Genomic DNA, 22,938 nt, shown 5'->3' on the forward strand with positions numbered 1-22,938 from the left:
AGTGTTTTCTTAAGGTCTGGGTTATACAAAACAAATAAATCAACTTTTCCTCTGTTTTACAAAGTAGGCCATGGCATTCATAACGCAAAGCACGAATGTTCCTCTTTATATAACCTCTCCTCCGCCACCGATGTCCTTTCACTGGGTGTGAATGTGGCAGTCGTGGCATTTTGTTTGGTCATTTCATTATGGATTATCTCCCACATTAGCCGTTTTACTCTGCTGCCAAGTCTCTGTAGCTGCCATCTTGCATTGTCCTAAGACAAAAAGTCAGTGTTGTGTATGCAAATATGACATTCAACGATCTAGACTTCCATCCACTAATCTGATACATCAGCATTCCAGCTGAGTTCCCCGGGGAGAACAGGGAAGTAATATATTCTTATAAAGTGGACGCTGGTAAAAGTCAAAATTCATCAAAGCCATCATCTTGGAACTGGTAAGGCTCGACAATGCTACGTGAACTGCAGAAACTTTAATGCTTTTTACACATTTTCCCAATTTGTCCACGTCACGACTTCAAACTTCGGTGTATAACTTTTCTATTTCAGGTGAAACCCCAACATATAACAGCTAAACAGAAGGAAAATGACAAGGCTTTCACAAATGTTTTAAAATAAAACAGGTTTCATAAAAATGTGAAGCGGATAGATGGAGAAAATTCTTGCTAGACCCATGCTTATTAATGAACTACTTTGTGTTGGTCTATCACTTCAAATTTCTATTAAATATATTGAAGTTTGTGGATTTAACGTGATAGGATGTGATAAAAAATAGGGGGCCTGACTAGTTCTGAGAGATACTGTATGGAAAAGAGCAGAAACAAAGAGAGCCTTAGCGGAGTTAGCTGTGCTTAGTTAGCTATAGAGAACAGCAGACATATGGCCTGTTGATTATTGAAAAGTCTCTCGTGAACAAAGCGGTGCTGTTTCCATGGAGGTTATTACAGAGGAGTTAGCACGTTTTGGCTGCAGCAGGGGGTCATAACTAACAAGCCGTGATGTTATTAAGTGTCACATAAGACAGAATGTGATGCATGTTCAGACTACAGGAGGCTCATCGGAAACTAAAACTAATGGCAAAACATTTTCAGTGACTCGTTTCTCCGTTCACTTTCTGCAGCTGTTTAAGGTTTTGAACAGGCATGTAGAAACAGCAGCAAACTGAACACGGTTTTAGTGCAATTTCCTTCTGATAACAAAGTGTAAATATTAAGAAAGGGCGTGTTTGAAACATTCACAAAATCTGATGGACTATCTCATGTAGCCCAAAGTGAAGAGGCCGAGGTAAACTGCTCTAACGTTTAGATTATTTCATTTGTAACGCAGAAAAGGAACAATCTGCGTCTTTGGGGGGAATAAAGATGTTCAAGTCGCACAGGATTTTTGAAATCAACAAGTGTGTGTTGGCTTAAAGAGTCTCTTAATATTTACCAGGTCATTTAGGGTGCATTCACAACATCCCTGTTTAATCCAACTCTAGTTTCTTTGCCTAGAAAATCTGCTTCGTTTGGGGAGGTGTGAATGTGGGGCAACAGACTTTTTGTAGTGTTTTTGTTTGTTTGACACAGTGTAGCGTGAAAGAGAACCACACCAGCTGAAAATGCAACAAATGTTGCAATTCCGGTCCCAAATCGAACAGTGTGAAAACACCCTTAAAGAAAGTCAACTTAGAATCTCTTCCTTATTTAAGTCTTTCGTCCGTTTAAGATGTCATCTGGCTCTTTTCCCCCCCTTAATGTGGTTCAGATGTGAACACAGTAATTGCATCAGGTTGCAGACAAAGAGAACGCCTTCCAGTAGCCAGTTTAGTTTATAAAATGACGGACAGAATCCAAACTAATAAACAAAAGACTTTGCGTCTCTCTTCTAAAAGCGGAAAGCCCAATGCTACTGAAGCGTTTAAGCGCCAAAGCTAAGAAATACATTCAAAAGTAGTTTCTTGTTGTAACAAAATATATAAACACACATTCCTCTAACAAATTACGACTTGTTATAAACGCAAAAGATGCAACAAAATATAAAACAAGCTAAAACGAGCTTCATATCTGGTTTGAAAGGGCAATTTTTTTATTGGCAGTTAAACGTCTCTGCATTGTGCAACTTTCAAGATGCCTTCTCCAAATCTATTCAGATATAATATATATATATATATATGTATGTATATATATATATATTTACCAGAAAGAGTACCCAGAAACACAATAATGATAGGAATAAATAACAAGGGGTAAAAGATGTAAATACCACAGAGATAAACTAGAGCTTTGGCGTCCTACCTCAGGAAAAGTTCCAGTTGAGAGTAGAGAAAACGTATCAGAGCCCTTCGCGCCGTGACTTCGGCGTGACAGTCGTTGACGACCTGTCCTTGGTCGCTCAGGTACTCCCCGTTGATGCATTTGGTTCCCGTGGATAGCGCCACCACCTGGGCGTGCCTCAGGTCCAGATCTGTTGAGGGAGCACAGACATGTCCTCAGCTCCTTGCACATCATCAGTTCTTCAACTCATGGACCTTTTTGGTGTGTTTGTTGTTCAGAATTTGGATTTTTTTTCATTGTCTTTGTTCCAATGAGGAGAGAACAATTTATATTGGACCCAAAGAAAGAAACGTAAAGCACAGTCTGGAAATTCATTGATTTGTTTCAAACAAATCTTGGCTATCTTTTAGCTCCGTCCAGGGATGAAATTGTATTTTTGTAGGTTTTTGCAACAAGAAGCAACAGAACCAGTGTTTATCTTCAGCTTTAACGTTTGAGTAAAGAATGTGAAGGTGTTGATGTTTTCTGTTTTCTGTTTCTGAAAGAATCCTAGGTGAGCTCCTTCAGTTACTTAAGGAAGGCTTGGGTATGGATTATCAACACAATGTATTATTTAGATATTGTTCATCACAGCCCATTTGATCCTTACACTGTGGTGTGAAAGGAATATTTCCACCCTTAAACATCTCTTCTGGTTTTGGCTTTTTTGTTGTTCTTTTTCCTTTAGATGATCAGATGTTACTACTGGCGGAAAAGACAAAAAAGACTCAAGGAAGTGATAGGAGGATGATGTTTTTAAATAACTTTTTAAAATAACTTTTAATAACAAACTTATTTATGTGTGATTTTAACCGATTTTATTTTAATGCCTAATGTATGAAGGATCATAAGCAACATCTGCAGATTTTATGTCAAAACACCAAAGAGAAGAAGATGCTGTGGTGGAATAGAGAGATCCAACAAAAGTCCCGTCTCATGATGGCTCCTCTGTTAGAAAAAAAGACTTCTGTAGGTCAGACCCGAAAGACGGACAGACAGACAGATAGACAGAGGTTGTTTAGAGGGGGGTTAAAGGTGGGTGACGGATCAGCATGAGAACGCCTCGCCATTTCTTCCCCCGGCTGCAACAAATCTCTCCCCATCTCTTCAGAAAGTCAGGCTTCGTCAGCTCCTGGCGGTCCTGCAGGCGCCGCCGGACCGGCATGTGAGCTTTTATCAGCCTCGGCCCAGATGGCACTGCGGTGTTAGAGTCCTGACACCTCCACTGATGAGGAGAAGCAAGAAGGGCAGGGGAAATAGTATGGGGGGAGGAGGGCGGGAGGATGAGAGAGGGAAAGGTGTGGGCAGCGTGTGGTGGGGGGGCCGGTTAATAAACGGGCACATGAGATGAAGAAAGGAAAGACCACTGACGATAGAGCACATTTAACTTTTTTTTTATCTACAAAGTCGGAAAGTATTTCAGGTGCCACGTGACTCGGTGCAGCTCTCCTGGGCAGAATAAAATAAAAGAGTATGGATTTTATTTTTACGCTATTGTTTGGCAATGACTTTCGTATTTGTGGAGCGATCCGCCAACAAATTGCTCCACCTCGCCTCTGGATCGCTGGTATTTGATTGTGCCGTACCGGTGCAGAGTCATCAAGGGCATTTGTAATTCGGTACATTCGCGCCTGTGTTTTAACTGTTGTTCTCCATTGGATCGGCGTTGGCCCATAGCTAAACTCAGATATCGGTATCGAAAGTGAAAAAAGTGAATCGGTGCGTCCCTATTTATAAAGAGTGTTTGTGTGCAGAGAATACGGGACATACAGAATGAAACAAGAATATTGAAGCATATTAAGCCCCCCTTGTGGCACACATCTCTATCACATCACGAGTTCAGATATTAGCATTCCCTGTAAGCAAAAAGCCGCCAACCCGCTTTTGGTGATAAAGCGAGTTGAAAAAGGTAACAGACTCTCCCAATTTCATTCTCCTGCTTTTCCTTGCCGTTCCACTTTGCGATTGTTTAGATCAATTTTGCAGTGGATAATTTCTGCCGCGCTGCTCGCTAGCCTGCCATGAAATTGGCACCGAGGTTGCCTCCAGTTTGCAGGAGAGAGGAGAGATAAATGAAAGACAGAGACGGAGAGAGGAAGGGACAGAGCCCGGCGGGCGGCGCGCCGTTTTAAAAGGAAGAATAATCAGCTGCATCAAAGAAGAAGAAGAAAAAAAAAGAAGAAGAAGGGGGAGGGGACGCTCAGAAGGAACAAGGTGGAGTAAAGTGGAAGGCCCGAAGCGCTCTTCACACACAAATACATCTGTTGATCGCTGGTGATTCAGAGATGTCACACCCGAGGATAGCAGCTCTGTCAGAAAGCGCGTACATCACAGGCTTAGACCTGGAACCGCTCGCTATGGCAACTGGACTGACAGAAACCTTTAATGAGAAGACAAAAAAAAAAAACACTCAGGAGATAAACTAACTCTCTGACATCAGACAGAATTAAAGCTTCTTAGTTCCTGCCAGGCGCTTTGCTCCATCAGGGTTCTGATTGCTGTTCCTGATAACCAAATTGGACATGAAAAGTGAGGGGATGGGTTTCGTAACAATCGGGCAACGATGCGTCATTTCCCTGTCGGTTAGAGTTTAGAGTTACGGCCCGAACCAGACCCAAAATGATTTGTTTCTGTGGCGCGTTTAATAAGCCTATAACACAGGCAGGACAGAGAAAGCCAAACTATGATGCGCCACATAAAGTTGTGTAGACCATACTTACAACAGTTTAAATATAGGTAACTCATCCTGTTGAGGAAAGAAAGAAAATAAGGTGACAAAGTTTGTTGAATTGTAAGAATAAACCCGCACGCAGCCCCGCCCTGTTCCGCTCCTGTCAATCACATCCCAGAACATCTGCATTTGACTGTAACCCTGCGGTTACAACAAGCCACAACATGGAGCTGGAAGATGTTGAAGAAAAGCTAAAGACAGGAAAAGTTACACTGCTTACTCAAATTATGACCTAAAAACACAGAGAAGCAGAAGTCAGCTTCTATGCTCCATAAATCTGGAGCAAACTTCCAGAAAACTGCAAAACAGCCAAAACATTGAGTTCCTTTAAATCTAGACTAAAAACCCAGGTGCTTCAGAAGCAAAACAAATGGAACATTGATCAACAGATTCAATGTGTATTGATGATTTTAACGATGCCACGTCACAAAATGTAAAGCCTGTTTTTGGTTTTCAACAACTGTTGACGATACGATGTGTTTATGGTGGGTTTTTTTGTTTGTTTGTTTTCAGACGTGAAGCACTTGGAAGTGCCATGTTGCTGAAACATGTTACACAAAATAACTCGATTCATTCATTGAAACTGAAAGCAGTAAACGTATCGTTTTGACTTTGGGCTTGTTCCTATAATCAAAACTGTTTCGTCGGGTCGGATCGGGCTCCGATAAAGCATGATGTCAGTCAGAGCACAAAGCATAGACATAGACTGAATAGATCCGCCCTCAGGGATCGGCCACATTGCCACTGATACCCGGTGCAGACATTAATATCGGAACGGTGCGTCTCTACTCAGAACAGCTTCTGAATCCCACAGCATACCACCACTAGGTTTCACATTGAGGTCGATGAATTATTGTGGATGTTTGCTGATGATGCATTATTATCGATCTAACATGGAGGTACAGTGGGAACAAAAGAGCTCCTGGGCTGTAAAGACCCAACAGCAGTAAGGACAATCAGAGAGCTGGATCCGGTTTTTGCTGAACCAGCTGGTTTGTATCTCTTTTTTGTTTTTTTCCATCAGGGTGGAAGTCAACACATTAATCAAACAGCTCGGGCGTACGCACTTCCTCTGTGCCTCTGCTTAATGTCACGTTGCTTTCACACTGCAACGCCGGTCCACTTAACTCGCTCTGTCTGCATGTTGGCAAATTGGCCTCCCGCCACCAGGCTGCATCACACTACATTACACAGAGCCGCAGCCGACTGTGAACCCCATTTGTTCGGGCTTCTCGCGTCGCGCCCAACGTTGAGTTTCCGGGTCTAGATTTCAGACTCCCGAGTCCAAACAGGACGCAGCTAACGTCGACCAGGAGAGCTCAGAATAAGAACACTGAGCTCCACTGAAACGACTTAATTATGTCAGACGTTTGAAAAACATGCAGATGTCCTACAAGGAAACTGTGTGGCGTTTGTCCCCCCCCCCAGCTGCCTCTTTTAATTTGTCACATAGTGTTCTGGGTCAACTTCTTTCTAATCCGTTAGCACCGCAGTCAAATAAAGATGTTGGGATTCCTGCCACAGTTCTCACGTTGTTCCAGAAGAAATGGCTTTTTCGTCTACCAAACGGAGCCGCCGTCGTTATTAAATGTAAGGTATGAAGTCATCATCTGGCCTGTTTGTGGAGGTGGGCGGGACCGCTGAGACTGTGTCTAGTGGAACAAACCAATGCTGCAAATGTTTTACAAACCAAATCATCCAGAACATTTAGGCAAATTCATAACATTAAAGTTTAAACAAAGGTGGATTTTTTTTTTATATCTTGGAGTCCAGCAGCACATTTGTTCTGTCTAAAATCATCCTTAATATGCATTTCTTCCGTTTTTCTTGTTGCTATTGTATTTTCCAGATCCAATAAAATCTTCAGACCTGACGAAGATAACCTGAATATTTATGCAATCACGTATTTTATGGTCAATATTTTGTAGAAATTAGTGTCCACTGTGACATCAACAGTTTTTTCCTTTTTTTTTTAATGAAAACCAAATTCTGTTGATCATGACTGATTTGTAAAAGCAATAAAAAGGCTAAAACGCCAAAGGGGATGGATATTTTTTTAGGCACAGCAGTTCAAAGGTAATTTTCAACTTGTACTAGTTGATTTACATAATCAAATCAACTAGTCACTCTGACCTAAACTTCATTAATGCGCTAAGTATGAAGCTCTGGAAAAAGTTAAGAGAGCACTTAAAATGATCCGTTTCTCTTATTTTACTCTTTATAGGTTCATGTTTGAGTAACATGAACATTGTTCTTTTATTCTATGAACTCCAGACAACATGTCTCTGAAATTCCAAGCAAAAATGTGGGATCTATTTGCAGAAAATGAGAAATGGTCAAAATAAAAAAAAAGATGCTTTCAGACCTCAAATAATGCAAATAAAACAAGTTCACATTCATTTAGAAGCAACAATATTGATGTTTTAACTCAGGAAGAGTTCAGAAATCAATATTTGGTGGAATAACCAGGAGGTTTTCAATGGGGTCCAGTAAAGCGGTCTTAATTTTTTCCAGAGCTGCATGTTATTAGCACAAAACATTTACAGAAATAAAGATACTTAAACGACCTACGCAGATCAAAAATCCGATATCCGCCCATAAAACCATTGAAAACAAACACCTTTCATAAATGTAACCTGCATCAAATCAGTGAAGCAACTGCAGCAGCTCTGTGTTTTCTTTCTGCCACCACTTGGCTGCAATTTGGCCGTAAAATTCTATTTGCGCGTATCAGCAAATGACACATTCACTGGAATGAGTCTAAACAGGACAGATAAAAAAAATTATTCCTGAACGTGCCGCGTCACGTTTTAGTTGTTTTAGCCGAGAGCAGGAAGCACCAATTACGACGAACAGCACTGTAAACAGATAGGTGTGTATTTACTGACAAAACATTTGAATAAATCCCCACGCCCTCCCAGGGCCGACTGACGAGCTCACTTCCTCTGCACGGCTGCCCATGCGTCGCATGTGTGCTTTTAATATCTCTCGCATTTGTCATTCAACCCGACAGTCCTGAATGTTCTTTGTGTCTTTTTTTTTTTTTTGCTTATCACCGGGGTCTTTTATTTTTATTTTTATGGGGACGGTTTAATTTTGAGGGCATCCTCGGTTCTGCTGCAATATTTCTTCCTCTTTCATTTTAAGGTCATCTTAGTCTTGCTTTTCGTCTTGCACAAGAATATTTGGGTTCTTGCCAATCCAATCCAGGGCATCAACGTTCTGTAGTGATGCCCTGGGTTATATTACGTCCGTGTTTTCATTCTTCCTCATCGTTTCAGACCATAAACTGTAGTTTACAGATTACTGCGATTTGAACAGACTCGTTTGCCTACGCTGGTTTTCCTCTGTCAGATCGGTTTTCAGGAGTGATCCCATCAAATCATGCCATATTAGCATCCGTTAGCGTCATTCAAATGACAAACCAACACAGCAGTCAGCTGTAACCGCTGCGGGTACAAGTCTACTCTGCATCCCCAGGATCAGAACCAGAAAAGGAGAAGCTGCATTCAGCTTCTATGCTCCTCTAATCTGGAACAAACTTCTAGAAAACTGTAAAACTGCTGAAACTCTGAGTTCCTTTAGACCCCCAAGGACAAAACCCCCATCAGCTGACAGTTGCATTTTGATTAACTGTAAAGGATTAATTTTGGTCTGGATTGCAACTTTTCATTGACTTAACTTGACTACAATCTGGTTGTCATGGTGATGTCCGATGGCAATGGGGCAGCTGAGTGTCTGTTGTCTCTGTTAGGCCAAAATGAGGAGATCCAGCCATAAATGGTCGTAACTTTGATATTTTCTGTTCCAGTTAGAGAGTGAAACCTCAGTTAAACACGCTGAAGAAGTAAATTTCATTCCTTGGCTATTTTTATGTTAAAGAGAACCTGTCTAGCAAATAGGTTAAAAGTTGTCAAAAACGTTTAACACACTGAAGATAAACATTGTGCCCCGATCTAAAGAAGTTCGAGAGCAGATGAGAAATAATGCCACTGACATCTTTCCGTGTGGGAAAGGTTGCAAAGCTCCTTCTATGGCGTTGGTACCGAATAAAAAGCTACACAAGAGGACGAATGACACGCCCAAGAGAAGAACCGATAAAACTGTGGAGTCTAAAACTCCACAGACTGGCAGGAAACAAACATTTGAGAGTTCCGAGGCCAAAACTTAAATAAGCTGAAGAAGAAACGGTTTATTTCAGCGAAAAGGAAATACATACAAACACTAAAAGTAAAACAGAATCCAAATAAACAAAATGGCCACGAGCTTTGAAATGATGCGTTATTATACGGCTGTCAGCCGCCAGTGACGGGCGCCGGGAAGCTATTACCGGAATCCCTTTATTCTTCAATGGCTCAAAAACAGGGGAAAATATTTCCTAATAAGCCAACCATTATCTCTGGGAACCATAAAGCGGACGTTAAAACATTTTCTTCCGAGGCGGAATGAGCTCTCAAGGTCAGCGCTCGTGTGCCGGCTCGTTTAAAAGTCGCTTGGGTGGAGACCTCCTCCTTGCGTTCGTGTCTTGGAGATGTTCCGCGATTGCGCCGAATGTCATCCGGCGCCCTGTCATCCGAGTCGTTGGAAAAACTCTGACGGGTAGGGGGTTAAAAAGCGACTTGGAGTCAGCAGAAGAGGCACCCTGTTGAATCTCTATCAGCTTTAACAGGCGACACATAAGGGCGTCTTTGTGAGATTCTCTCTGCTGCCACACATTCTGCTTATTCTTTCTTTCCTCATTCCCCCCGTCCTCTGACAAGCTGTTTCGTTGCCTTATGTGATTACTTGAACGTTACAGTTTGCGACGGCTGGAAAACCAGATAAAGAGCAAAGAAAAATCCCCATTTGAAAACGGATATGCCGACTAAGAACTGAGGCTTAACTGTCATTTGTAATCAACTTGTTTGAAAACCTTTACTCTCATCTTTTCCTTTGAGTCCCCGTGGTGTTCCTCCTTCGCTGTCGTCTCTCGCATCAACGCGCTCGATGGGAGAAAACAAAACAACAACAACAAAAAAAAACTTAGGAAGGTTCTCTCATCTCTGTGAAGACATTTAAGTCGGGGAATGGATGCCTGCATGTCTTTTACCACTTTTCCATATGTATGATCTGGATTTTTGTAGCTCTTTGAACACATCTGAACACTGTTTACCATCTCCAGATGCCCAGTGTTATCTCAGATAAGTAAAAAAAAGAAAAGATGAGATTTTCCACACTATTTGACGCCATGCGCTTCCAGTTTGCTTTGGCATTCGTCTTGCAGTCTCAGCCTGGCGGTGGGGCTAATCTCGTTCAGGACGGAGCTCAGCTGTCTTGGAGGGACCAAGGCAAAGGGTGTGGGGGTGCTTGCTGTGTGTCCACAGTTCAAAAAAAGATCCCTGATTCATGTTGTTGTGGCAAAAGCAGGAGTATGAGACGCATGGGGACAGAGAGAGAGAGAAATAGAGAGAGAGAGAGAGAGGGGGGAGGCTGAACAGGACTCCCCAGAGTTCCTGTCAAGTTTTGGTGTCTGCTGTTGGCCACCTCGCTGCGAATGCTTGGCAGCCCGTGGTCTGGATATTTGAAGATAACATTTGCTATTAATAAACAAACAGAAGCAATTACTGGGAGGCAGAGGAGAGGAGAGGGATTGGATTAGCTCGGGATGAGCGCCGATCTCACTGAAGTCCAAACTGATGAGCTCCAGCACTCCAAAGACAGCTGAGATACCGATCCCTTCTCACTGACCCCCCCATAGCCCTGCTGCCTGCAGTGGCTCAGAGATAATACTCCTCTCTGTGTGTGTGGGGGTGTGTGTGTGTGGACGCGCACGCGGGTTCGCAATTGTTGGAAACAAAATTGTCTGCATTTGTGTGCTAAAAGTCTGTCTGGACAACATACACTAGGGTTGGAGGGACACATCCAGGTAAACAGATGCATCATTTTATCAACATTTTTTAAAATTTATTTTACAAGTAGTGAAGATACTATCCTGCATATTGCTTTGTTTATAAGGTTCCCACTAAAATAATCCAGACTTGACATGGCTTTATTTTAATATTTTACTCTGTTTTTTTTTCTTTCAAGCACTTTTATGTGAAATGCATTGAAGACACAGTGTCGTTCCTTGGTTAACATGTTGCCTACTTCTCCAGATTTCAGAGGCTGTCAACAGCTCCAGGTTTATTTGGTCTCATTTGGCGTTGCTGGCAGGATCGGGTTCACAGTGTAGCTTGGGGGACATTTTCCATCACACAAAAAGACAGTTGACTGGGTTCCCCAATTCAGTGGGCAGAGATCCACCACTTTCCCAGTGGTTTCAAAAGAAACCGTGACTATTCTATTTGATTTTTACAAGTTGTAACCCAGAACAGCCAAGTTCCTCGGACAAATGAAGTGATGAAGAAACTGAGAAGTTCAATTCTTATTTTTGTGTACATTGTACCTGGAAATATTAGAAAACCAATGTTTTCAGTCAGATAATTTTGGCAACTCTTGAGTATTTCTGCCACTCAGCTTGGCCAACTATTAAAGCAGTTCCTCATACAATATTGGTGTCAGTACTGGGATACATATGGATTTTCTTTTACATGTCATCCTATTCTGTGGATTAAGGTGAGCGATTCGATTTAAACATTTTAAAACATAAACATATGTCCTCTTTAAATATATATTTTTTCCAGTTATACAATCTTTTTTAAGGTTATGATGTTGAGGAACAAATGCAAGGGAGCGCTTTCAAGGAATGTTGTTCATTGAATAAGCTTGAAAGTTTTCACTGGGATGCAACGATCAGAAAGGTTTGGCAGCACAGGAAAACCAAGCACAAGAACAGACCAAAATTCGGCAGTGCACATATGAGAGCTGTAGAAACACTTTTCACATGTATGAATGTTGGATGTCTGAGACAGTCGAAAATTCACACAGGAACATGCTAGGAAATGTACGTGCATGAAAATTCCAGGTGTAACAACTCGGCAGATAAATCCCTAGCGGGATAAATGGCCATGTGATTGTTTCATGCTGCAGCAGGGCAGCAGTGCAGAACTTCCTCCCCTTCCTCCTCCTCCTCCTCCTCCTCCTCCTCATCGCTGTCACTCCGTCAGGTTTTTAGATTAGGCTGATCTAGTTAGGATTCCCACGGTGGCATCTGGGACTGCTGTCAAGGCTGCCTCGACGCTACGAGTCCAGCATGCAGCAGGGATGACTGACACTCTCTACTATGTCTCATTCTCCTCGGAGACTCCGAACAGTCAATAATTCAGCAAGGAGGTGCATTCTCCAGCATGAGCTCAAAAAACAGCACGAAATGGAAACTCTGTCTGTCTTCCCACGCTCACTTCATAATTTCTCTCTCTATCTAGATGTTCTTCCCCCCATCCCCGCCCTCGTTCTCTCCGTGCCTCTTTGCTCCCTCCCCGTCGCGCTCCCCTCCACACACACTGTCACTCTGTCTATATTGCGCTACTTCAATAATTCAAAGTCATATATAAAAGTCAATGAAATTTGCCATACCTCGGGTCATTACGATGCCTGCCAGGGATTTGTGTCGAGCGTGCGCCGGACTGCAGCCGCCCACCAGCGACCGGTACTTCTCCCTCACCAAGTGGAATATTGAATCGGCAAAGTCCTGGAAAAACAGAATCGCCGCCTTAATTTTATTTTTAACATTGATCTGTGCAGACTGAGGCGCCCATGTGACATTTTGCCATGTGATGTTTGACTTCTTGAACGTGTCGGGCAAGAACGCGAGCAACAAGGGGAGAACATTTCGTTTAACAGGACTCTGATGACGTCTCGAAGAGCAGATAATGCTTACCTTAACAGTATTTAAAAATCAGCACAGAACTACTCTCTCATGTCGGTGAGACATAGAAACTAACAGAAAAAAGCACTTTAGATAAAATATCCTTATATTATTGGGGTCACAATGATGTCTAACAGTGATCAGTGAAGCTCCTTTGTTGCTAAAGGAATCTTTTTTTCACCCTTAACCCAAATATGCTTACAGTATCTTCTGCCTTACTTGAGCAAAGAACACTTTATTTTGGAGGTATAGACTGCAAGCCTTATGGCACCATCACAACTGTGAAGTACGGGGTTAGCAGCATCATGATGTGTGGTTAAGCTGGTGCCCTTAACAAAACAAAAGGCATCAGGAAAGCACTTTATGTGAAAAAGTCAACACGTAGAGACCTGAGCCTGTGAGCTAAAGCTTTGGCTCAAATGGATATCCTGTTTAAGTATTCCTAATCAAAGCAAAATTAGCTATAAAGTTTCTAGAAAAGAGCTAAAAGAATGACACTAGCAACCTGCAAACTCGACTCAGTTACAGCGGTTCAGGCAGGAGTAATGGGTCATAATTCCTGCAAACTGTGGTGACAAAGCTTGTGAAACGACACCCACATTGATTTTTCTACCCAAGACATACGGTTAATACGCGATTATACCAAATACCAAGTAAACCTGTGTGAACTTTAGACTTTAAAGACTTTTAAATATTCTGAAAAAAATCTCCCAAATATTCTAGATTTAGCAAAGAGACATAAATGTGGTAATCATAACTAGCTGACAGGAGCCTGGCTAAATGTCAAGACAAAATTTCTACACAGATTTAATGTGGGAATTTCAGGAAGCTCTAAAGATAAAAAACGAGGCTCTTCTTGTTATTGATCTAATTATATACAAGGTTGAAAGACTTTTATACAGTAGGGCATAATGTGCAGAAAATAATCACTTAATTTAAAGAGGTTTTCCAGTCTACTAATGACTGATTGTGTCCACTGCAGTGGATGGTGTAACAGCTAGAAACATAATTGTTTTTAGCCAGTATTTCCTAATATGCAACAGGGTGCTGGGTCTTGTCCCGGAGTGCACTGCCTTCTCTCTGGCTTCACTCGAGTGAACGAAACACATCAGCTCCTCATTTCCTCCACCATCTGCCACTTGGTGGCACTCTCCAGGCCTACTTTCCAGCTAACAAAAATTATATATTTTTTTAAAATTTCTTCTGCTCGTTCCTGTCCACCAACTCTAGAAAAGCCTCCAAATGCCACTTCTCCCTCAAAAGTCCTCCCAGCGCCGCGTCCACCGACTCCGTTTGGCCGATGTTGCCAAAGCGCGCGACTCGCACTCACACCCCCTCTCCAAAGCTCCCACGCTCCTCGTCCCGGTCGTAATTAAGGGCTCAGCCTCCGAGCCGCCGCCGTGCCAACTGTAACACACCAAAACGCGTCACCGGGAGGTGGCATCAGAGCGGCGCCACAGAGGGGCCCCTTTTGGACATATTGAGGCTCGCTGCGGCTAAGAGGACATCGGCAGATGCCACGGCGACAGACGCGCAGGCCGAGGGAGGGAGGAGAGAGATTAGGGCTGAAAGAAGATGGGGGGATGCGAATGAATTAGTGAACATATTGCACATTATAACCCTCATCAGAGCTGTGAAATACTCTCACAGCCAGAACTGGAGGGTGAGGTGCTCGCAGCTTGCGGTGTGGTGGTGGGTGGCGCGCGGGGCCATGCGTATGTATGCATAAGCACATACTGCCGCTCTGACACTGATGTCAGCCCCGAAGCTTTATGTGCAACACAGAGAGAAAGAGAGAGTGGCGAAAAGTTTGCTCCGTTAATTACTTCAGAACGAAGATTTTCAGCTAACATCCGAGTGCTTTCTTACGTGTGAGATTAGCACTTTTTATTGTCTTAAACAAAACATCCATGGCAAGAAAGTGAGAAGGAAAATAGTTTTATATCTTTTCTCCAACTCTCTGATGTCAGTCAACCCTCCTAAACTTATTAGGAAAGTAGTCAATTTAAGTATGACGACGGTAGGCATGGTAATTTGCTTAAAATAAAAATCTGAACCAGAAACAGAAAAAATAAAAATAGAAAATCGTCACAGAAAGATTTTTTATTATAGAAGATTTGACAAGAGTCTACAGTTCTGAATCGAGTCTATAGTTCTGGAGGGGGGACAGTTTCCGCGACAAGCCTGAGGGCAAGTATGTTTTACTTATTTAGCAGAGAAAAATATGTAGCAGGACAGATCCCGTATGTCAGCCACTGTCATATCGGAAGACCAGTAGCGCCACCTTTATATTTTTATATTGGTGGCCAGGTCAGGCTTGCAAAAATTAAAAAAAAAAATCAACAAAAATATCCAAACATATGTTATACATGCTATTCATTTTTATTTTTTTATTTTTAATGAACTGAAGATGATTTTTCTGGGGGTCCACGCCACCGCCTGCACACATTTAGGGACGCCCCTGTGGTAGACGTCTTTGGGTGGATTTTATTTCACTTCTTAATCTGCTTCATGTTGTTTAGGTGGGAAGAAATGTTGATTTTTTTATGGCTACGCCATGACATTTTCATTCCTCTACTTAGTACAAATCAGTCAATCCAGGAAAAGTACTAATTCACAAAATGTAGAAAAAAAAGTTAAAATAATATGACATCCACATCTGTAAACTGTGTATGTAGCGTTCTGACAGGAAGTGTGTGTTCCTTTTATTTTCTTTATCTAGTAGGCGAGAAGAAAAAAAAAAAAAAACAAGCCGTTTTGTTTGAGATTTCAAAACTTTGGCCCTGATTAATTGAATTGCAAAAGACAAAAAAAAGGTAATCAACAAGAAACACATAAAAGGACAAAGACGAGATAAAAAGAAAAACGGCAGAGAGAAAAAAAACTCCTCCCTGCTTCCTGCACCTGAAAGTGACATCCAATTAATTTGAACAGAAAGCTGCTTGGCTTGGCAGCTTCAGCTGGTGTCGGTCACAGCGTGAACCCAGAGTCAAGTCCTCCATCCCTCCTTAAAGGCCCTTTCATTCAGGACGTTACAGAGAGCAGGGGAGGTGGCAGCTCAGAAAGACCCGGAGAGCAAAGGTGGAATAGAGCCTGGCAAGCAGCCCGGCTTTTTCTTCCTTCCACCTTCTTTTCATTCTCTCCTCCTCTTCACCTCTCTCTCTGTCACTTCACAGTTTCTCTGGTTTCTTTCCAATCATTTTTAAGCCTTTGTGGGTTACTTCTCTTTTTTTGACGCCACTTGTTCTTCCCCCTCCTTTACCACGTCTCCTCCTCTGATGTCATTTTGACCAAAGCACGGTTCGGTCAAAATGACAGTCCTGCCTATCCTTGTCGATGGTGATATCATCCACAAATCTGCATCTAAAACTCAACTCTATAAGTCAGATGTCATTTATCTCTTATAAAATGCCCATCTCTCCATTCATGCAGATTAATACATTTGTACATTAATACATTGTAGTCTTATAATGATGTCTATAAGACTATCATTGGCAATACATTCGCTCATTCATCAATATTTCCACCAACACTCAAATTCATCACCATGGTGGTCTCAAAAGTTTGTATATCATTAGATAAATCCTTATTTCATTTTGCATCACCCAGTGATTGAAACAACTTGGAAAAATACATTACATCTCAGTACACTAACTTCCAAAATTGACATTTATCAACTCAGTAAAAACCAAAACACATGATGGATGTACCTGCTTTCAAAAAAAGTTTAAATGTGTATTATAGTGCGTTGAGTCATTATGTCTGTTGTATGATGTCCTAAGACGAAAACTGAAGTTATCTTCGGATCCAAAGAGGAACGAAGTATGCAGCTTCACCTGTTACAGCTCGAAACACAACTGAACCTTCAGAGACGCATAACGACAATCACAAAGTCGGTCTTCTATCACCTGAAGAACACTTCGACCCAAGTCCCTCCACTGGCTCCCTGTAGCTCAGAGAATAAACTCATAAAATACTGTTGTTTATAAATCACTCTATGGAAAAGCACCAAAAATCATTAAAGATCTATTGTTGTATCAACCTTCCAGACCAATCAGGTCTTCTGGTTCTAGAACCAAACATGGAGGAGCATTATTCAGCTTCTATACATCACAAATCTGGAACAAACTTCCAGAAAACTGCAAAACAGCTGAAACACTGAGGTCCTTTAAATCAAGGCTAAACACCCAGGTGGTTAGAGTTGCGGGTAAGTGAAACATTGACCAACATATTTTATGTGAATTGATGATTTTGATGATGGCATTTTACAAAATGTAATGTTTATTGTTTATTTTATAATTCTAGACTGTATAAGGTTTTTATGACGTAAAAAGCACTTTGAGCCGCCTTGCTGCCAAAATGTGAGCTACAGATAAACTTGACTTGATGTTTTCTGAACATGTTAGTTGTTGAAAATGAGATTTTTCTTCTCAACCAACTTACCTGGATAAATACAGGTTAAATACATTTTTTTAAAAAGCGCATCAAATAAAGCAAGAAGCCCCCCCACTGAGTCAGAGACTGTTTTTCCTCATCATCGTGGGAAAATGATCATGAGAAAACAACAGTCTATATCAACGTGAAAAAAGCTGGTGGTTTACACAGCTGTGTTTCTCTGTACCCTCCTTCAATGCAGCTCACCTTGTACACACACATCAGCTCTCTCCTCTAAAACGGTAGCTGAGCGCCAACCCTCGGCGTGGAGCTAATGTGGCAGAAAAACGAGGCCAAGGATCTCAGTCCTCCGTCAGTCAAAGCGTCAGCGTGACCTGTCACCCAGCAGGCCGGTGGCTTCCCCCCGATGAGCATCAAGGTGTGGCCACGTTTGTGGTTGTTTCAGAAAACATCTCATATATACAGTATATATACAGTATACAGTATATATATATTGAGTTACTCACCCGGATTCTGTCCTGAATTCATTCTGACCAATTTACTGAGAAATTGAGCAGGAGTTATTTAGCAACTGCAGCCGCAATGGATGAGATCTATTTCAGACGCTAAAAAGACCCAACTGGGCATCTTCTTTAGACTCATAATTTAATATTTATTTCTGTAAATGTCAGAGCTTGATCGGTTTTTGGGCTGTAGAATAAAACCGAACAACGCCCAAAACCTGCATTCATGAAAAAAAGATTAAAAGAATAGTTTTTTTGGACCTGTAAGCCCCTTCTAAAGTGTGGCCCATCGGCAATCTGCGGATTGTAACCAAACCGTTTAGAACTGTAATACTGGAATGAAATTTTATTTTTGAAAGTTTTGCCCACAAGAACAATTTTTTCCATTCAAATAACTTCAGAAGTGACAAAGTTATGTTGCAAAACAGAAACCTTTCCTTGCGCGTGTCGGATATTCTAAAACATTTGGTTTTCATTGAGCAATAAAAAGAGGAATTTGCCCCCATAATTCAATTAGGGAAACATTAATATTACTTTCGATGTGAAGAAACACACTGGTCAAAGGCTAACTTTAAACCTGAGTTTAAACTTAACTCTATATAGACACACGGATCCAAAAAACAGAAGGGGGTTTCTTTACGACCGTTTTCAGAGAAAACATTTACAATTTGCATAACGCATGTACGATGACCAACAGTGTCACCACAGAGTCCTCACTCTGTGCATTTTATTCCACATTTTGCCAAAGATTTCAAAATAAGTTTTCATTTTATGAATGATAAAACCCAGAAAACCTGCCAAGCAGTCCACCATAATTTTGGGCTAAAAATGCTACAAACATTTTTAGGTGCATGAGCAGGCATCATTTCAAAATAATAGCGTGAGACCAAACTATTTAGTTCAATGCGCCAACTATAAACCGAGCTTAATCTGTCTTTCTTATCGTTGTTACTGGTATATGAAAAGCTCTATTTAAAATAAACAAATGCTCAGTCTGGTGGGGGGCAAGTGAAGCCTGGTGGCCCACCAGGTTTATAACACACTGGAGGGGAAACCTGTACGTCTACGTTTAAAAACATAGTCATTGAAACAATTCTGGGGAAAATTCCTCCACAGCAAACTGAACAAAAGCTAAACTTTTATTAAAACAAAACATTTTAGGGCAGCTTTTTCTGTCAAGCGTGGAACAGTTGGAATAAAATCTGGTTTGTTTAGATGCAAAATGTGGACTAGGAAGTGTACCAATTAATAAAACTTTAATATTAGAATAAATACGGAATATAAACAACTTAAATTGTGACAAATAAGCATCACTTGGATTCTTTGCTGGCCCTAGATCCAGGGAAACCCCGTTTGTTGCTTCTACAATCCTTATCTTTGGAAAAGCTGTTCGTCTGATGGAGCTCAATGCCTTGTCATCTCTATTTAGGAGCCGTTCTCCACACAACACACAGTTACAAGCACTGCCCTCCCAGCTACACACAGCTGTGCGACAGAAACCTGTCTATATCGTTAAATATTACTGAAGACCCAGAGCGCCATAAAGAGCTTTCTAATAATCCTAAAAATCTTCCAGGCATTTCCAGCACATCCGCCCTCCTCCCTCTCTGTTTGAGGGGCACGTAAACAGTTCAACACCTTTCTCCAAGGTAATGTGGAATGTCATCAACAATCCTCCTGCTGCCTTTCCTCCGAAGTCAATATTGTGCCAGAAACACAAAATGTCAGCAGGGAAATTTCCTCCACTGTCTCTTGACCTAGAAGGCAGCGGAACGTCGGCAGAGGGGTTAGAGACGGCACGTTTGCCTGTGTGTTGCGAGGCAAAAAAAAAAAAAAGTGCCCAAGTGTATAATTTATTGTTTAGTATCGCCCCAAAGGGGAAATAACGACAGAAGAATCCAGATCCATCCCCTGATTGCATTTTAAGGGCTTCCTTAACGTTCTCCATATGTTTCGGCACATTGTGCGTTAGTTAATCAGTGGGAATGCAGAGTCCAAACCCTTAGGCAGATGTGATGGGTGTGTGTGTGTGTGTGTGTCGGTCATCTATGAACTCCACTGATTTCCCACTAAAATACACACCTCCACCCTCCCCCCCTTATCACCTGCCTGCAGAGCCGCCCAGCCTGTATAAAAACTGGGCCATGTCTTATATTTCTTTATAGGGGTATTTAACAATTCATTCTCCTCAGTTTTAATAGTGTCTGCCCTCTGCCTCGAAATCCAACCCCCACACCCTCCAGCCGAGTCTTCCCTCTCCCCATCTCTCTCGCCTACTGCCAGGCATGACGCTTTTGAAAATGGATATCTATTCATTTGGTAGAAACGCCGCCTCGGGGGGATTTTTAGATTTCGAGAAAAAAAAAAGCCAGACTCCTCACGGCGAGACAGATTCCTTTCTTGTTTGTTCTCCATGTGACACATAACATCCCGCTCGCTCCTAAATCTTTGACTGTCGCCGTCCGCCAGATCGGTATCACAAAAGAAATAAATAAAGACAATGTGTCGGGACTTTTAACGCGTCGCTCTGCTGTCTCGCCTTCTGTTCCCAGTAATAGATGTTGTTGTGCCCCCATGACAACAATCAAAAAATAAATAAATAAATAAATTGGAGAGTGGTGTTAAACACTCTCGCCCTCTCTGCCTCTAACCCGAATCAACGCTTTTGTTGCGCCCCGACCAGATGGCCCTGCTGCTCACGCAGCACGCGTGGATTAGTCAATCTTTTTGACCCGACCACGGGAGTCTTTTTAGTCAGATAAGGCAGCCGGACATCGACACGCAGGCCATCGTGTTAGAGAGTAAGCACAAAGGTGGATGAAGGAGCAGACAGAGACACAGTGACGGAAATACTTCTATTGATCTGCCTTCGCCACCGCTCACCCCACCCTCCCTTCCCCGACAGTGTGGATGAGAGACGAGAGGCCTTCGCCGTGGGTTTCTGGCAGCAAAGCAGAGCTCAAGCAGAGAGTCCTCATTAGGCTTGAAACGGTGGAAAGCGAGACGATAAGCCTGCCACACGAGGGAAGGATCAGAATCAAGGATCATACGCTCGCACAAGAATGACGGCTTCATCCTAAACCCAAAGACGACGGCAAACATAGAAACAGGATCGTTATAAACTCGACGTTCTTCACTTGGGACAGCAATCAATCTCGACGTTGGAGGTCCAACAATTTACAATTTGACTTTTGAACGGCAAAGAAAAATCAACAAACATTTTGGTATATGACCAAAATGCTTTAGTGGTGATTGCCTACCTACCTACGCTTGATTGTTTGAAGGGTATTTCTCCAGTAGAATTTTAACCGGGCCAATCGGCGAACAGAAGGAAATTTGTAAATAACTTCAAGCAGGATACAATTTTATAATTGCAGTCTGCCTGTAGTTTTAGCAATGGCAGCGGACGAGGTGAATGAATCTGTTGAGTCCACGTTGGTCACGTTTCCAAATAATAACTTAACATTAGTAGCCATCTGGTTCGGCTCGGCACTTCTGTCTTCGCAGTGGAAGATGGTTGTGCAGGCAATTTCTGGTAAACTTCATGCCACTGAACTGGCGCATTATATAGGTCACGGGCAAACGTGTAACCTTAAAAAAAAAAGCAATCTTTCCTTAATAGTTGAGGCTCCAGACCCTCTGTTCGAAGGAAAGTGTAGAACAATGGGCTGGTTTTTACCAGACTAAGTAAATTTTGTACCAACAAATATATTTAATTTTTTAAAATTCGCACTAGGTCTGATCTTTTGTAGCCTGAAAAAAATAAATTCAGTCTGTCATTTTGGCTGGAACTGATTTCCTTCATGCAAGGAATAAGAAAATCTCACAAAACCTTATTAATGATAAACCGCTGCATGTACGAAGTCAAGGAAATGAAGTTTTCGTATGTGCGGTGGTTTATCAACAAACTAACTTGCTCTGGTGAATTTTGTGGACTCAGAAAGTTCATTTCTATGTGTTTGTCCCTGTATACACCAACAATGATAGTGAGTCCAATTAAGTCTTCAAAGCGTTTCCACTGCTCTGCGCTGTGTCAGGTGTTGGAATCAAAGTCCACCTCATACACCTCACCTAATACATTATATTGCCTTCAAAAATATCTTTGTTATTGATATTCTGCCAAATACTGATACTGAAATGATTCCTGGAATTTGATATAAAGTTATAAAACTATTTTAAGTAACAACTTGCAATAGACAATCTGATGCACTGAAGCGGTTTTAATGCTGTAGCAGCCGGCTTTGCCATTGGGTCATATCTGGATAATAACTTTGACATGAAAATTCCTCCATCAGGTCATTAAAGTAAAGCAGATTTGAACAGACGATGGACACTTTGATGACATAAAAAGCTAAATTCAACAGTTTAATACGAACTTTATCAAGACCGGTTCCAACTGTTCAAAGTCACTGTTGCTTTTAAACTGAAATCCAAACAATAATTTGTTTGGGGGGAAAAAGAACAACCCAAATATCGAAGCCGCCAATGTGAGGATTAACAACACCATCAGAAGCATTTACAACTGATGTTCTACATGACTGACTCTGAAACTCACGGTCAATCTAAAAATCTCTTCATCTGATCAAACAAAACCATCAGCATGAAAAGCCTGATTCCTCTGCGGCGCTGCGTTTGGCTCCGGTGTGACCATGGAGCCGGGCTTGACAGGTTGCCGAGTTACTTCAACCAGATCCTGTTGGGAAAAGCTTTCAGTGCAGCTTAACTGGCTTCTTGGCAAAACCCGCAGATACGTGTGTTTCTGCCACAGAGCTGGAAACGGGCCATAAGTTTGCAGGATTGTGAGTTAAAACTGTAATCCATGAGTTATGCTTAGCAGTAAGACTATCAAAAAAGATCAACTCTAGCCAAGTAATGTAAAAACGTCCAGCATGGCAGGAAATTAAACTAAACAAAAAACAAACAAACATTGTTTTACCATATATGTTTTGCATTAAAAATGCCTTCAAAGTGTCTTGAATTCTTTTTAATGCTTACCTCAAAACACAACAAATAAACTCGACATTGTTAGTGTTCGATTGTAGCCGAGGCTGTTTCTCTTGATCCAGGAAAGGTATTTCAGCTTCCAGGTTTTACAATGTTGTTTTGTTCTTCCTGATTTTCATTGGAGATAAGGACAATTCCAGATGGTCAACGAAATATAACAGCTGTTTGTTGTGGAAAGAAGCTGCATGAGTTACTGTTGAAGGAAACAAAGTGACCAAGATGA

General features: G+C 41.8%; 1 protein-coding gene across 4 annotated transcripts in view; it reads right to left on the reverse strand.

Annotated features, from left to right (window-relative positions):
- adarb2 (adenosine deaminase, RNA specific B2 (inactive)) overlaps positions 1–22,938 on the reverse strand; it is a 195,544-nt gene that overhangs the window by 22,675 nt on the left and 149,931 nt on the right. For all 4 annotated transcript variants that reach the window (XM_014472247.2, XM_023326827.1, XM_023326829.1 and 1 more), the window contains exons 4-5: positions 12,522–12,636; positions 2,279–2,447 (exon numbers count right to left, since the gene is read on the reverse strand). In XM_014472247.2, coding sequence (XP_014327733.1) covers positions 2,279–2,447; positions 12,522–12,636 — 284 coding nt within the window. The remainder of the gene's footprint in view (positions 1–2,278; positions 2,448–12,521; positions 12,637–22,938) is intronic.

Source organism: Xiphophorus maculatus, chromosome 21 (assembly GCF_002775205.1).
Source record: "Xiphophorus maculatus strain JP 163 A chromosome 21, X_maculatus-5.0-male, whole genome shotgun sequence".
NCBI lineage: Eukaryota > Metazoa > Chordata > Actinopteri > Cyprinodontiformes > Poeciliidae > Xiphophorus > Xiphophorus maculatus.